Source organism: Peromyscus californicus, unplaced genomic scaffold, assembly GCF_007827085.1.
Source record: "Peromyscus californicus insignis strain IS unplaced genomic scaffold, ASM782708v3 Scaffold_3__1_contigs__length_106647218, whole genome shotgun sequence".
Classification (NCBI taxonomy): Eukaryota; Metazoa; Chordata; class Mammalia; order Rodentia; family Cricetidae; genus Peromyscus; species Peromyscus californicus.
In genome coordinates, this window is record NW_026294551.1 from 97944283 (window position 1) to 97961569 (window position 17287).

Sequence of the window (17287 nt, forward strand, 5' to 3'; positions counted from 1 at the left end):
CCTGGGCATAGGTGGGCATCTTCACCTGGGCAGAGGTTGAAATCTAACATGGGCAGAGGTGGGCATCTTCGCCTGGGCAGAGGTGGGCATCTAACTGGAGCAGAGGTGGGCATCTTCCCACAAGGAGAGGTGGACATCTTTTCAGAGGAGACTTGCATGTCAGTTGAGTCCCTGTCTGGCTGAGTGTAAAGCCACCCTCCCCCTTCTCCATCATCAGTCTGTTGCTGCGTCAAATGCACTAAACTTCAATTTGGTAATTGCATCTTCAGATCCTTTAATGAAGGTGTTTATCAACATATAAATAATTGCTGGGTAATTTTGTGTTTGCCAACTGCATCCTTCTAGAAGGGTAGGGGCATTCCCTACACACTTGTAGAAGTCCCGAATGTCAAGGGCAGCAGCTCAGAACAGTCTCCCAGTCCCAGTTCACCTGGATTCCCTCTCTATCCTGCCTCCTTTTCCTCCCATGCTCCTCCAGCTGTTTTAACTCAGTTTGATTCTGCGACAGATAGGTATAGTCCTATGGGAGAATTGTGGGTGGGTCATGCAGGGAATATGGGGTGAAGTCAGCCTCTCACTGATTTATTTCCTTTCTGGATAACATCCCCCTGAACTTGCTTACTCCAAGCACCGCCACAAAGGGCTGGCTTCCTTCTGTATCTTAGGCTTCCGTGTGTGTGTGTGTGTGTGTGTGTGTGTGTGTGTGTGTGTGTGTGTGTCCATGCATTTATATGGGGCAGTGTATGATTTTGTATAGATGGAGGTACAACTCATGAGAGTCATTTCTCTCCATTTACCGTTTGCATCCTAGCTCAGGTCATGAGGCTTGGCAGCAAGAGACTTTTCCTGATGACCCATCTCACAGGCTTTCCCTTCTGTACTTAGACAAGGTCTTTCATTGGCCTCACCAACCAGGAATGAAGGCTGGCCAGTATGTTCCACTCACCAGCTGTCTCTGTTCCCCTGATCGGCCTTGTGATTAGAAGTCCGCAGGAGCTGCTGTGGCCAGCCAGCATTTAAGCAGGTTCTGAGGGACTGAACTCAGGTCCCTGTGCTTGCAAGGCAAGTGCCTTACTGAGTAGGGTATCACACTAACCCTCCTTCCCATTACTTTCCCTGACATGCAATTATCCCCATCCATGGGGAAGGGCTGTCAGGAGCATCCCAGTGGCTAAAAGTTAAGATGAAAAGCAGCACACCTCAGCTTCCACAGCTGTGAATGCTGTACGCCTGGAGTGCCCTTTGGAGCCTGCAGCCTTGGAGAGTGTGTAGCTAAATGGTGGGGCCTGGTGCAGAAGAAAGGAGATAGTTCTTAGCTGGCTTTCCCAGGCCCTGTTATTATTTTGTTGCTGTTTAGCACATGGACTCCTGGAGAGAGTTGGCAACTAACAGCTCTTCAAGAAGTATTCTTAAAAGCTGTGCTGAAATCATGCACCTCCTGTAGAAACAAGTGTGATTTACATCTAATATGGGTAATTACTTTTACAGTTAATTAAAAGCACTCTCATTAAGCCCCTGCTGTGGCATCAATGCATAGCTCTTATTTGCTGGAGGACCCTGGGTTTGAGCTCACCTTCATCACAGGGCCCCTGCCCAGGAGCAGCTACCTCCCAGGGATCAGATTCATTGTGCTAAACCATCAGCCACCACCTTAGCTGAGGCCCCTCTCCCTTCCCCCTCCCTCTACTTGCTCACTCTTGTGTACACAGCTGGAATTGAAGCCTTGCTACTGAAACCTTGGGAGAAAGCCAGCCAAACACTTGTGTGCGGCCAGGGAGCAGTCCCACAGAGAGAAGGCAGTGGCAGCATCTTCCTCCTTTGTTTTCAGAAAATCTTTGTTTGTGGGAGCTCTCTGTGGTCCTCTGTCTTTTCAGCTTTTAGTTTTCTTCTAAGGAAGTATCATTTCTCAAAGAAATGTTCTTTAATTCTTCCCAACATCCCTCTACCTACTTAGAAGGCCACTGTGTGGGCAGTTGAATCCATTTCCAATAGATTTTTTCTAAGTTAATATGCTGACTCCCCAGCCACACGACAGACACCAGGTGACATGATTCTTAGACTCTTGGTGCTCTTCACTTTTAGACTGAAATCCTAGCGTTCCCCTTTTCACAATATCTATGGCTTGAAGGGGGAATCCTTTATACGCTAAACCTTGGTAAGTACATATTATTATAATATGTCTTTAAACCATCTCGTTTTTGGAAAGTACATAGAGTTTAGCAATTAAGACATGCAGTTATCGGAGAGTACAATTTTGAGGGAACAGAAAGATTGTTATTTCAGGAAGTTTATTGAGGGATCTGATCCTTTATGCTGCTTGGCTGCATCAACAGTTTTTGCAAAGTTCCCTGCTGCCATCTGCTGGCCAGATGTGATATTGTATGTGCTAAACAAATTTGTGAATGGAAACTTGTTAGGAAGTGGAGAGAATACGTTTTATGTTTTTATTCATGGATTCAAATAAGTGACCTGATTTGAATCCTGACATTTCAGCTAAGTGGATTCAGACTCAAGCAACCATCTGTAAGGCATGATTTCATAGTTGCACCAACTCCCCTCCTGTGAACATGAAGTTTGTCAGCATCCTTTATCGGCATGGTGCTGTCTTCTTCCAAGAAACACTGGGCATGCCCTAAGCCACAGAGAAAACCAAGCCTTAAGGCAACTGCGTTTTCTTAATCTAGAAATGAGACACAGAAAGAGGTGGCTATCAGTAAAAGAATAATTGCATCGTGCAATTTTTTCCCTCCCAAGCTGTATTTGCCGCTGTTTGCAGGGACCTGAGATACTACAGTGACAAGGTGATGAGATGAGGAGAGAGGACTGACAGATGCATTTTGATGTCCTGTCAAGCCACCTTCTGTCAGTAGGCATTTCACGCCTCTGTTGAGCCTGGGGAGCTTAAATGGTGGCGTGACTGTACACAGAAGGGGGACTTTGGAACTCACATTCTTTTGTTTGTTTGGTTTTGAGACAGAGTCTCTGGCACAGACTGGCTTTGAAGTCATCATATAGCTGAGGGTGACCTTGAATGAAATGCTCAAACTCAATGGCCTTCTCTGGCGTAGGCTCTGAGGTACATTGCTGGAACACCAGACAGATTCAAGTGCCTTACACCAACTATCAGCATGTATGAGGTCCCTTCCTCCCTCTCCCTGAAACTCAGTTTAATGTCTGCAAAATGGGAGAGCTGGGCTATACGCCTCTGTGGACCAAGTTTCTTTTTATAATCTTCTTTGGAAAAGAAAATAAAAACCAAACCAAAACAAAACAAAATTGGAGTTGCATAAAATTGACAACATGTTCCCAGTCTCGGCTTCTAAACTCATTTGCATACTGTATTTCTTCATTTATTTATCTGTCTATAGAGAAAGAATATTAGCATGTGTAGCTCAGGCTGGCCTTTAATTTGTGATCCTCCTGTCTCCACCTTACAGGAATGATAGATGAATCTCACCACTGCCACAGGCCCATTATACACACACACATACACACAAACCTCTACATATGTTTTTTATGTCTGTCTATATATAAATGTATATGGAGAGAGAGAGAAAAAGCCTTACTCATGGCGGGTATGTGTTCTTTCACAGAGGAGGCATATCTGAAGCCTTTCATGGACTCATTTTTAAATGAGGGGTAATTATTGTTTTTAGAACAATAAGAAAGGTCAGCATATGAACACTCAGAAAGATCTACATATAGAGAGACAACCACTTCTAGCCCTGACTCGGGATTCCATGGCTCTGCATTCCTGTTGCAGGACCATGAGGGCATGGAATTCCCCTTAATGTCATGGTCCCACCACGCCACTCATCTTCAGCTTGTAGAGGGTTCCTTCCCCAGGAGAAAGGGAGTTGATCACAGGTGTGATTTGGGGCTTGTCATTAAACTCTTGTGTCCTGCCATGCTCCATAGGGATGACTTCAGCATGCCTTGTGTCTTTGACTTCTCCATGGTACTCTCTGTGGATTGTTGGAATCGGGAGAAGGACACTGTGACTGGTATCAATGACCCAAATTTAGCTCCCATGTCAAGACTGAGCAGCCTCCTCTTGTCTTTCCGTTGCACTTCCAGAATAGATGGCTGACATCATCAGGTCAGCACGCTGGGCAGCAGTATGCCCATCTGCCATGGTCTGGGACTCCTGCTCACAAAGCATATCTTCTCCCCTGTCGATGGTCTTTCAACCATACCTTTCTTTAGTGGTCAGCAGCTTGAACTTCTGTTTTAATTTTCCACAGTTACTGAGACAAATGGCCATAGGTGCCTTTAGCCAACAGAAATGCATTCTGTCTCACTTCTGAAGGCTGCAAGTCTGAGATCAAGGCATGGGCAGGACCATGCTTACACCGACCAGGGGTCCTTTGGCTTACTGCAGCACCACTCCATTGTCTGCCTGTCTTTGAGTGGCCTGCCACTTCTCTTGTCAAAAGTCACCACATAGGGGAGTTGGGGCTAACCAGATACCACAGAACCTTTGTGTCTCCTGAGTAGCCTGCCACTTCTCTTGTCAAAAGTCACCACATAGGGGAGTTAGGGCTAGCCAGATACCACAGAACCTTTGTGTCTCCTGAGCTCAATCATACTGGCATACACCCCATCACCAAAATCTCTCATCTTTATGGAATTTAGGGTCAAGGCATGGGCATACATATCTTTGGCAGGTTATAATTCAACCATGCATAGGTTCTCCCTTCTACATGATGTGAGGGACCTAGGGTCTCAATGGCAGCCATCTTTCTCCATTTATCACAGGGGACTTTATGTTTCAACCCTTCAGAGCTATGAATGATGCTTACAGATGACCTAGGATCACACTGTCACTGCCCTGTGGCCAGAAATAACTCTTTCCTACAAAACTCCTTGGAAACAACCAATGTGTAGAGCTCAGAAGAAAACTTTTTTGGGAAGAGGGAAGAGCAAACATTGAATGCCTCTGGACAGAACCAACCCCTGTGGGCTTTGGAATCTGAAAGCTGGAAGAACACACAGGAGCCTCACAAGAGAAAACTTTAAAAAATCCTAAAAAGCTCTCCATACAGAACAGGGATTCACAAAGGTTATGGGAAGAAGCCATTAACGGAGATCTCATATACCAGGACTTCCTTACAGGAAGGTGACTATGCCTTCCAACCAAGGAAACGGCTATTGCACTGTCACCTAAGAGGTGTTAGCCTCAGTCCTTCTTTTTAAAATGTGTATATGTGTTCATGTTCCTTGTATGCACATTTACCTGTATGTGCAGGGGTCTCCATTGGCTGCCTGCCTTAGTTGCTCACCATCATGTTTTTTAAGACAGGGTCTCTCACTGAACCTGGGGCTCACCAATTCAGCTAGACATGCTGGTCTATGAACTCCCTGCCTCCCTGATGATGAGATTACAAACACACAACTCCATACCTGGCTTTTCACATAGTTCCTGTGATCAACTTCAGATCTTCAGACCAGCGTGGCAAACACTGACTGAGCTGACTCCCAGCCCCCAGTCAGCCTGTTCTGTGGAGGGTCCCCACTATAGTATAACTAACTCTAAACAGGGTGGCCCCATGCTCTTGGCTGAATCTCATCTGTGGCCAACAACTTGAATACTCACTGGAGGCAGTCCAGCTGTCTGCTCAAGGAAGCCAATGAGCCGCTTCTGCAGGAAAATTGATTGCTTGGCAATGAGTACAAGCCTTTAGATTCATACTTAATACTTAAGTCATTGAGTTATTTTCCAAGCGAAGTTATCAAGTGGGGCTGAAGTACTTATGCAACGACTTGGGTTCAGAAAAGGTCACCTCGGAACCATCCGGAGACGCCTGCTCTGTGCAGAGCGATCTGAACAATAATTTGTTCGCGCCCAAAGTGACATTTTTCCAATTTGAGCCCAACATTGTTCAGAAGCGAGCGCCGTCCCCTGGGGCACCTTCAGTGTGGATCTGAGGCGCATGACAAACCAACAATATCATCTAAATAAAAAATCCAGCCTAGGTTTAGTAAATTAATCCTGACAAGAATAAATTGGATAATCTAAGAGAAGCGGCAGGGCTCCCATCCTGCCAGGTGGCGTTTCCCCTCTTCCCTCCATCACTCAGGTGGGCTCTCCATAGCATATTAAAAATGAAAACCTGCCTTGGGGTCATTGATTTCATCAGTTTATTGATTAGCACCTTGCCACTTCTTCGGAGGTCAGCAGAATCTGACCTTTCATTTCTAACCTGATACTTTTCCACTATGGAGAAGGGAAGAAGTCCATGTTTTAGCTGGTCTGAGTGAGGCCAAGCAGACAGAGCCCCAGGGCTTCTCACTGGGCCACTAGGTAGCTTTCAAATTGTAATTTGTAACAGCAGTGATTAAAACAGCAACAGCCACAGGCCACTTCAGTCTCACACATGTTTGGCAGGCGTTCCTCTGCGGAGCTACATCTTTCTTTCCCTTTGATTTGGTTTACTTTTTTTAAAGTGTCTCACTTTCAAAAAGTTGCCCAAGCTGACACTGAAGTGACTCCATAGCCCAGGCAAGCCCTGACTGAGCCTGTCCTCTACCCTTGGCTTCTCCGGTAGCTGGGATGTCAGGCTCGGCTCCCCACGCATGGAAGGTGCTTCCTGCTTACATCTTTCCTTTCTCCAAGCTCAGCTCAGCTCACCTCAAGCTTTTGTTCACTGACAGGTAGGCTTGGCATGAGCATATGCTGGCCCAGTATCAGAGACTGTAGCTATTCAGTCAGGAGTATGTGTGAGAGAGGGAAGGAAGCACCTGGTGCCAATGTGTCCCACATCCTGGAACTACCCCGCATACTGTCCTTTTCTGGACTTTGCCTACAGAAAGGGACCGCATAGTTTCTGGAGGCTCCTCTCTTTTGAATTTAATGTTTTTTGTTTGTTTCTCACTAGCTCAGATTAACCTCAAACTATCTGTTTGGCAGAGGATGGCCTAGAACTCCTGATCCTCCTGTCTCCACCTCCGGAGTATAGGGATGACAGACATTCATTACTAGGCACAGTGTGGGTGGTGCTGGGGATTAAAACCATAGCTCCCTGCATGCTAGGCAAGTACTTTATCAACTCATCCCAGGCCAAGGAGGCTCTTCAAGGTGTTGAATAAGACCCTAACCTCAGGAATTGGATTTGTCTTGAATTCTTCTTCCAAAGGCCCCTTCTCTGTAAAACCACACCAAAACTTCTTAGATCACCAACAGGGAGACCTGTGTGTGTGTGTCAGGGTTGGGGCTGGGGGAGGGGAGGCAGTGGTGTGTTGGGGGGGGCGGGAGAGAGGAGCACTTGTTCAGACCACAAATGGCTGTTGTGGAATCTGACTCAGGACACTGGAAAAGACCTAAGACATGTGTGTTCTTGTTCACAGAATCTTTATGATGCTGTGTGACAGAGAGGCAGGCCCATGCTAGAACCCCCAGCTCCTGTTCACAGTAACTCTATGCTACAGAGCAGATATTCAGACCTAGGATTCTGAATGGGAAAGACGTGTACCAAAATCCATACAGATGCTCTGTGGTGGAGGGAGGTCTGATGCTGAGGCTGAAGGAGCCTAAACAAGACCCCAAATCCAGGCACTGCAAGATGCCCTGTGGGCCTTCTATAACAGTCATGAGCCCTCAGCCCAGGGTTCTGTACTCAAATGTGTATCCCCTTACTTACTTATTTAAATGTGTTTATCAGGTGAAAGTGTGGATATTTGGAAGTCTCTACTTAGTAAACCTAATTCACACCTGGGTGCCTCACATAGAATCTTGTAGTGGGCATCATGGCTCCACTCCTGTGCCATCTGGTAGGAATGCAACTCATTATAAACTGTGGTCACCACATTGTACAAGAGTCTCCTGAGCTCACTCTTCCTGTCTCATCAAAACTGTGCATTAGATTGACAGATCCCTGGCTGCTAGTACTCTGTTATCCTTTGGATAGCCACCTTTACCCAACTCCTTATGTTTGAGATCTTGGTTTCCTATGGTGGGTTTTTTTTTTCTGTCCCTGAAGTATTTCACTTCCCACCACATTGATTCACACTCCCTCAAACCACACACTTGCTTTCTTTTTAATGGCTGCAAAATATTCAACTGTATGCACACATCACATTTTCTTCACCTATCCCTGTTTCACACTTAGATTGTTTCCATATTTTAGCACCTGAGTATTGTTTCAATAAATATGGAAGTCCAGATGTCTCTTGAACCTACTGATTCTGTTTCATTTCACGAACACTGAAATAGGATTCTCAGATCATAGTTATGTATTTTCCCTTTCCTCCTTTCTTTTTTGTTTTTAATGTCTCTCAGCTGAACCCAGAACTTGCCAGTGCTCCAGTCTAACTAGTCAGCTTGATCCAGGGGTTCCCGATCTACAACTTCTGAGCCTCGGAATTATGGGGAACTATCCAGATTTTTCATGGTTCTGGGGATCTGAATATTCAGATAACCAAGCTTGTGTGGGCCATATCCTCAGCCCCCTCCCTGCCCCTCTCTCTCTTCTTTCTTTTGGAACCTCTGTAAACTTCCTAAGATGACCACAAGAATGCATTTAAACAAACAAACAAACAAACAAAACAAAACAAAACCCATTGCTGTTGCTGCTGGACTTCCAGGGAGCTCACTTTGAGAACTATGCTGTGTGTTTGCTGCTCCCTAAGTGTTTTTCTTTTTGCATACACTGCATTGCCCTCTTCTCTCTTCCCCTACCCTTTATTTTCTTGCTTCATCCTTCTTGCTAGAGTGCACCCACACCACCATCTGGGGTCTTTACATGTGCTACCTCATTGGCTGGCCTTCATTCCAGGGGCCCATCATCCAGTCTGGACTGTCCTTAAGACTTAACACAGGGCCACTTCTTTTGATTGAAATCCTGCTGTAAGATGAATTGCTAAATGGTTTTATTAATAATAAAAAAAAACTGGAGCCAGATATTGGGGTGAAAACTGAGAGATCAGAGGAATAGAACAAGCTAAGCCACAAGTTCTTACCGCTAGGGAATCCTCAGCCCAAGAGAGCTACTTCCTGTATACTCACGCCTTATATACCTTTCTGTGCCCTGCATCTTACTTCCTCTAGCTGCCCAGCTACATCACTTCCTCTTCCTGCTTAGCTCTATCACTTCCTGTCTGTCTGTACAGACCTCCAGATCTCTATGGTTAACTAATGCTTGGATTAAAGGTGTGTGCCACCACACTTGGCTCTGTTCCCAGTGTGACCTTGAACTCACAGAGATCAGATGAATCTCTGCCTCCTGAATGCTAGGATTAAAGGCATGTGCTACCACTGCCTGACTTCTATGTTTAATATAGTGGCTGGCTTTTCCCTCTGATCCCCAGGCAAGCTTTAATTGTTAGAACACAAATAAAATATTACCACACCCTGCACTCAGCATTTCACACCTTCTCTCTGAATTGTTTTATATGGTAAAACATATGCACATATCTTCTCCCAGATACATTTACCAATCTGTCTTTTGCATTTTCTTTCTTTGTCCCCAGAATAAGAGCATTGTCAAGGCAGGTTCTTCCTTGTATTTTATACATTATTAGGCCCTTTGTACCTAGAACCTGGCCTGATATTAGTGGGTACTGGATATCCCTCTTTGGGTTTTTTATGTTTGTTCACCTACTGCATGGATATGTGTGTATGTATGTGGAGAGTGCATGCCATAGCATACCTGTAAAGGTCAGAGGACAGCTTATTGGAGTTGGATCTCTCCTTCTAGCAGGTATATCTTAGTGATTCAGTGTTTATCAGGCTTGGCCATAGGTGTCTTTACCTAATGAGCCATCTTTTAGACCCCAAATCTTTTTCATAAATAAATTAATTCCATAGTTTCTTGTGTGAATGTGTCTTCACTTCTATCTAATAAGTTCCTTGAAGTTGGGAACCACAAATTTCACCTTTGTATGAGGGGAAAAATAAAAAAAATTGTATTAGATGTAGGTATACAATAACTATAGATAGTGAACTAGGTGACAAGTAGGTGAGGGATGGATAGAGACATGAATGAATGAGTGAATGGATAGACAGATGGATGGATGGGCAAGCATCCAGACAGATAAATGGGCAGGTAGATTAGCAGATGGATAGATAGACAAATGGATGGATTGATAGATGAATAAATAGATGGATGAATGGATGGATGGATGCATGAGATCAATGGGCAGGCAGACAGACTGACAGATAAGTGGGAAGATGGGTGAATGGATAAATGTATGGATGGGAAAAGAGATCGACTGATGGTTAGATGGATGGGTATATAGAGTGATAGATGAGTGGGCAGATGGACTGAGGGATGAATGGATATAGACAGACTGATGGACTGACTGATGGCTGGATGAGTAGGTGGATGGGTGGTTGATTGATTGGGTGGGTAGATGGACTGATGGTTGGGAGGATGAGCATATAGGTGGGTGGACAGATAGATGAGTAGGAAGATGGCTGAATGAACAAAAAAAAATAACTACATGGTAGTGGCTTGTGTTGATGCCAGATATATTTGCATATGACAAATGTAGAAGAGTACATTAAATCTGCTAAAAAGAATGTCCCTTCTCATATGAATAAAGGTACTAGGGAGAAATATTTTAATGGCCCTCAGTTTCTCTTTGCTAGTCTCTGACCTGTAGCATTCAGGTTCACCCCTCATCTGCATGTAATAAAACTTCCTTACAAGACCCATATGCCTCTAATGCAAACACGACTGTGTACACCTCCAAAAACCGCCATAAAGTGCAATGGCTCGAGAAAGAACTGCCAGGAGTGTGGTCTTTTATTAATGCAAAGGGCACCTCAACAGAATGTCCTCCAAGTACAAAGCTGACTCCTGCTCTTTCTCCCTTTTTCTCCTTCTCCAGGATATCAAAGCCAACTGCAGCAACTGCTCGGAAACAGAGGACAGAAAGGTAAGTCTATCTGTTTTGTATTTCTGGTTTCAGCCACAGTAGGAATGTTGTAATTGCAGTCCAGGAGTTTCTGGTGCACCTCACCAGACATTGTTCTGGAGGTGACTTGTGCACTGACGCTCGGGGACATTCACAGCTTAAAATGTCCATCCTTTTATTCCCCCACGGTCTGTGTTGTTTCTGACGGCTGCAGTGAGGTGTGTGTAATGTAATTAGTTTTTACAAAAGTGTGGTTTTGTGGTTTTATTTTACCATCCTTTTCAGAAAGAAATCACTTATTGATGCTTCATGTCACAATTTTAATTAACATGCTTGATATTTGATGCAAGTATCATACACAGCATTGTATAAAACTACATGCATTATGGAATAGATGATGTCTGGCTTCCCAGCATATATCTCTTGGTATCTGATCTATGTGTATTTACTTGAAAGACAGCTTACCTTAATTTCCTCCAGAACCCATCCACATGAGCAATGACTTCCTGTTGGAGATTGGAGACCATTGGAAGGTTACTTTGGACATGAATGAATTTTCCACCCATTTATTTTGTTTGTTAGCCTTGTTGTGGGTCTCCTCAGGAGAAGCAATGGTCAAGTCTTTGTTATTTGATATTCTGAGTCTCTCTTTGTTAGAAAAAGTTCACAGAAGTTTCTGTGACAAAGCACAACTGAACACATCCAGTTTCACCACTAATGTGGTGAATCCAAAGAGGTTACACATGTGAGAACATGGGGCATGGCCCTCCTGGCTACTCCTGACACTGTCTAGTTTAGGAAGGTGCTTCTCTTTGTGATGGTGCTGCTGTGGGTCCATGCAGTTATTATCTCATGGCAAGGTTTTGAGCAATGGTTTCATGATGGCTAAGGCATCTGCTGATTAATGGGTCAGAGGACTCCTCAGAACAGAACTTGCTTCTAAATATAAAGCATAATTATATGAAGTGTTGATCACAGTAGCTCAGTATATACTACAACTTTGCTCAAGCTGAGTTCTGATCCCATGTGTGTGTTGAAGTTCTGGTTTCTGATCCCATGTGCAGTACGGGAGCATTCTAATGTGCACACATGGATATGTGTGTGTGGGACACAAGAAATTGCCATTTAGGTGACACACACACTCATAGACTTTGCCTACTGTCTTGTCCTGTTACAGCCACTGAGCTTACACCACAGTGCTCAGAAAGCTGGTTCCCTTGGCTACATATCAAATTCATAACAAAATCATAAGGATGTTCAGAATTTCCTTAAAATTTTATGATGTCCATAAGTATATTTATGTCCAGTGTAATGTTTAAAAAATAACTTTCTGATAGAATTTAAAGCTGCCAGGGAAGGAGGTGTTGAAGGAATAACTTCAGCTTTGTCATTAACAAGACAGATGAGCTGGAACATATTCTGAGAATTCCAGGCTCCATTTCTCCTGCCTTTACTGTCTGTGGTCTGTCTGTCCATCATCAACGCCTGGATCTGTGGCTTGTCTGTGAAGCTTATTGGGGGAGGAAGTTGCACACAGTCATTCTCTATGTAGTTCCCATTCTTCTGGAGAAAGGAGATTACACACACACACACACACACACACACACACACACCCTCTTCACACATACTTGAGTTAGGCCGGACACATTCTGAAAGGTTTTTCACTTGTTCCCTGAGATTTGAGCTGACATGGCTGATTCACAAATGAACCCAACAGTTGTAGCAGCTGCTGATGAGTCTCACTAACGTACACAAAGAGAAGAGCCCTCTCCGACAGTGTGTCCCTGGCTACAGATGTTGTATCTCCTGGAGTTCTTTCCCTTTATGGACAAGTCTCAATCTACAGCTAAGTGTCCCAGAGAGGAAGCATCCTCCAGTCTCATCAGAAGCACACACACATATCCTGCAGTCTCTCTGCTGTCAGTACAGCTGCAGCCGCACAGGGAGGTGTCTGCTGGAGCAGCTGGAATGGCTGTCATCTACATCTAAGAATGCATCTTGGTCCTTCTCTACTGTGATGTATAATTTGTTACCATAATTTATAAATTTGAAGAGATGGCCCTTCTCCTGGTGTGTGCACGCACCCCTATGTCCCTTCCTGTGCAACCTAAATGCCTCAGGAAACATTGGCAATTTGATAAAGTGGAATTAAAGTGACAAGAGATGACAGAGGTGCCACAATAATAAGTAAACCTGCCTCAGAAGCAACGGCCCCTTGGCCCATGTGGATTGTACAGCAGCTGACTGCTCTGGGGGGAGACTTGGCAGGCTTTTCTCTAAAGCTAGACTCCTGTTAGTTGAGAAGACTGAACAGTGCCCCCGCCTCTCTCCAGGACCTGGCAGCATCCAGAATAGCTTTGATTTTCTTTTCAGCTTTGTATATTTCATGTACTCTTCCTTTGCTTTTTCTCTTCCCACGTGTTCTTCATTTGTAGAAGTAGTGTAGCCCCTCTGTCTCTACCTTTGCCTGTGTTCCTCACTGCGTATCTCATTGATAGAGTTTTTTTTTTTTTTTAAATATAAACACTTCAGTAATGTTCCTCCCCTGGATACTCTCTTCCATCTGCTTCTCTCTTCCTTGATAGTGTCTTATGTAGACCAGACTGGCCTTATATTCACTGTGTAACTGGGGGTGACCTTGAACTTCTGCTCCTCCTGCCTCTACCCCTGGAGTGCTCCAATTACAGGCTTGTGCCACCATGACTAGATAATATGGTGCAGGGGATCCACCTCAGGACTTCCTGCATGCCAGGCAAGCACCCTACTGAATGAGCCATACCCCAGTCCTTCCTCTTCTAATTCCATGCCTCCCTTTGTTCCATTTTGCTAGATAGTGATGCTCACTTTTAGATGAGTTCTTTTCCTATTGCATCCTGGGCTGATTGGAAGAACCATGACAGTCCCCACCCAGTCAAAGATCCCTGGGAGATGCTGTTATTTTTGAATTTTTATTTTATCTATTGTTATTTTGTAATATATATATATATACATATATATATATATGTATATATATATATATATGTATGTATATACACACATATGTACCATGACACACATGTAGGGTGAGAGGACAACTTTTAGGAGTTGCTTCTCTACTTTCGACATCCGTCCCAGGGACTTAGGGTATCAGGCTTGGTAGCCCCTAGAGGAGACTCAACAGAGTGAGAAGGCATTCCCCCTTTCTCCCATTTTTCTGTGTCTTGGCTATCTGCTTTTTGGGGGCCACCAGAAAGCTCACTGTCACTTGGAAAACCTCACCTGGTTGTATATGGGACATTTTAAGGTGGCTACTCAGATATGATCTTATTTTGTTCCTTTCACTTCCAACCCTGCAAATTAGCAGGGCTCCTGAGAATGTCCTCATACCAGAATGGGGTCCTTCCATCTCCTTTGATCTCTTGGAAGATGTCACTGGAAGATATGACAGGCATGTGGAGTGCAGTACCCTGCTACTTGATATTAGACTATGGATAATGGCTCCCTACAGGTGAATGCCACAGAACTAAAGTGGATTCAGCAAAGGTGATGGGAGGTAACCCATCACACTGCATCCCTGCTTGGCTGTGTACAGCTGCACAGGCATGACATTACAGCACCTGTGTTTCTGTTCGGGGAACTGAGACATTTGAATTCATTTTTATTTGTGGTGTAAAATCCATCTGAATTTCAGACTATGATGAGGACGGTGATTCTGGTGATGAGCACAGAGGCTGGTGCATCAGTCAGAGAGAGTCTGTCAGTGGAAGACAAGAGCCCATTTGTCAAAGGCTGTAAACACAGGCAGGGCTTCATTTCCTCACTTATCACCTGGCCTAGGGCAGCCAAACAGCTTTAGATCTGCCAGGAAATTGTAAGGAAGGCTTTTGAGTAGTTCTGAAAGTTACAGCTCAAGTTTCCTTTGTGTAGGCTTGAAGCTGTGATGGTCTGCTCTGCCTAACATTGCCCACTCAGAATGCATTTTTGGCCAGCACTTGTTTTGGGTGAGAAGCCAGAAATATTCCAAAACAATGGTCTCAGCAGGTATGGAGAGTCCATTCCTGTTTTGTAGTGGAAGTAGATCAGAGCTCCAAGGACAAGTTTTAACCCATGCTGGATGGCCTTTTTGTTGATGTAATGGTCTGTGTGTCATCCATGTCTCTGTAAGTAACTCCTCACTCACACACCATAAACAAGCCTGAGGAGCCCACTGCGTCACCATGTTGGATTTCAGTCAAATTGTTTATTTGGCCTCTCATTGTGCTCTGTCTAGATGATTGTCCACATCTCCCCACAAAAGCTACACAACAGGTGGTATCCCAGGCTGGGTACAAATATAGACATCTGTGTCAAGCTGCATGACACATGAATGGAGGTCTTAAGAACTGGGGCTCAAGATACAGTAAAAAACAGAGCTTGAGGATGAGATGGAAAATAGGCCAGGCTAGGCAAAGGAAACTCAATACGCATGGAGAGTACTCAACCCATTGCAAGGAATACAATCAAATTTACACTGAATCTGGTAAAGCCTTGAAAAGGGATCAAGGGGTTAAACACACTGTCCTGGCCTTGGGATGTCTACGCAGTGTTTGCTTAGACATCTTTGCTTCTCTGTTCATTCTGCTTGGTTCGGGACTTTCATCTGCTCATTCATGATCTTGCCATCTGTGGCCAGGGAGGTGCCATCCTATCTCCGTGCTCCTTGGCTTTTCTCATCACTCACATTTGGTATCTCATGCAGGTTCCCCAAGGTTGTGACTTATCCTCAGCCACTGTTGATGTCACACATAGCTCATTCCCAGTGAACGAAACCTAGCCCTTTGCCTCTGTTTTGGAATAATCATTGACACAGTTTTTCAGGGATCCCAAACTAAATTTGAACTCACGGTGGAGTCAAAGACAGTCCTGAACTCCTGACCTCCCATTCCTGACCCTCCTGTTTCTATATCTTCAATGCTGAAATCACAGGTGTGCACCATCATACCTGGTTTATGTGGTACTGGATTTATAACCCATGCATGTTAGGCATATCTACATGTGTATCTATCAGCTGATTCTCATTCCTAGCCTCTTGAATGAGTTTTCTTCAGCGGAGAAAACAGACAATAACTGCAGCATCTAGTTGACACTTACAGAATGCCAAGGGCAGTTTTTAGTTCTTCATATTTAACTTTTATTAAACATTTGCCAAGGGCCTTGTGAGCCATACAATTTTTGTTCCCAAATGAGACAAGAGATGGAAGCAGATTAGTAAATGTGCCTCAGATCCCTCAGGGGTAAGGGGAGAGATGGGTTTCAGCACAGGTAGTGCTCCATTGACTCCTGACCACTAAGCTGTATTTCCTAGTGTGCAATCCCACAGGAAAGCTAAACAAAACCAAATCAGTGCATGCTGCTCAAGAGTTCACTCTTCCTAGCATTTGAGGAGCTCCCACACACGAGAATCTTTGTAAAGAGGTTCTCAACAGAGCAGAAGCAACTAGGGCCAATACAAAACAATACTCTGTGATGCCTTCCTGTGCTCAGCATCCTCTCATTTGCTCACACTAAGGTATTATTTAAGTTCTCAATGCACAGACACTTCAGGCTCTCTGGGGTGGAGGGTCCCTGCCAATGTCTGTCTTCCCAGGATGGCTGGGAGTTAGCTTCATAGATAAGAGTTTGAGTTCAGAATGCCTTTATGTGCCTGCCTTTTATATGCTATCTGCAGGTTAAGTCTTAACTTTGAAAATGAGATGCTAGGCAAGCATCTCTCTTTCATGTGTTTTAAGAAAATATGAGGATGGTAGTGAGCTAGGGACAGGGAGATACAGGTGAAACTTATGGAGTGTCTACAAGGGGGTTGGAGTGTCAAGTTCAATCAGTCTCCCATGGGCCAGGAACTCAATTGTCAGATGATGAGGGGGCACTGGGCACACACTGCAGTACTGCTAGCCCAGATGGAGTCCAGAGTGTGCAGGAGGGAGCGTGGAGCAGGCTGTCAGATACACACTCCTCTTGGCCTTGAAGCTGCTTGTGAGAAGCACCTTCACAGAGCTCTGGGTTCACAGAGTGGGTATTAGCTTAGCTCAGGTTCTCAAATGCCAAGGTTTGAACACCAGCCTGGCAGCTTCCAGGCTGTTTCATTCCTCAAGTGCCCATGAGAACATGGAAATGGAGATGAGACACTTTCTGTGGTCTTGGTGTGTGGTGATATATTGTGCACCCTAATAAAATTTGCTGAAAGATCAGAGAGACAGAGGAACAAGTTGCTGCCATGTCTCATCTCACCAACTCCATGAATCCTCTGAATGTCTCTGAGTCTTTAGCCAAAAGGGCTCCAGCCAAAAAAGCCTTTAGTTCCTGTCTCCTCACACCTTATATACCTTTCTCCACCCAGGCATTACTTCCTTCCTAGTGCTGGGATTAATAATTAGGTGTGTGCTTTGTAAATACTGGGAATAAAGGTGTGAGA

The 17287-nt window shown here is 44.6% G+C and overlaps 1 protein-coding gene across 32 annotated transcripts in view; it reads left to right on the forward strand.

Annotated features, from left to right (window-relative positions):
- Positions 1-17287, forward strand: part of Rbfox1 (RNA binding fox-1 homolog 1) — a 2167575-nt gene that overhangs the window by 1188969 nt on the left and 961319 nt on the right. For all 32 annotated transcript variants that reach the window (XM_052759361.1, XM_052759367.1, XM_052759363.1 and 29 more), the window contains one exon: positions 10831-10878. In XM_052759361.1, coding sequence (XP_052615321.1) covers positions 10831-10878 — 48 coding nt within the window. The remainder of the gene's footprint in view (positions 1-10830; positions 10879-17287) is intronic.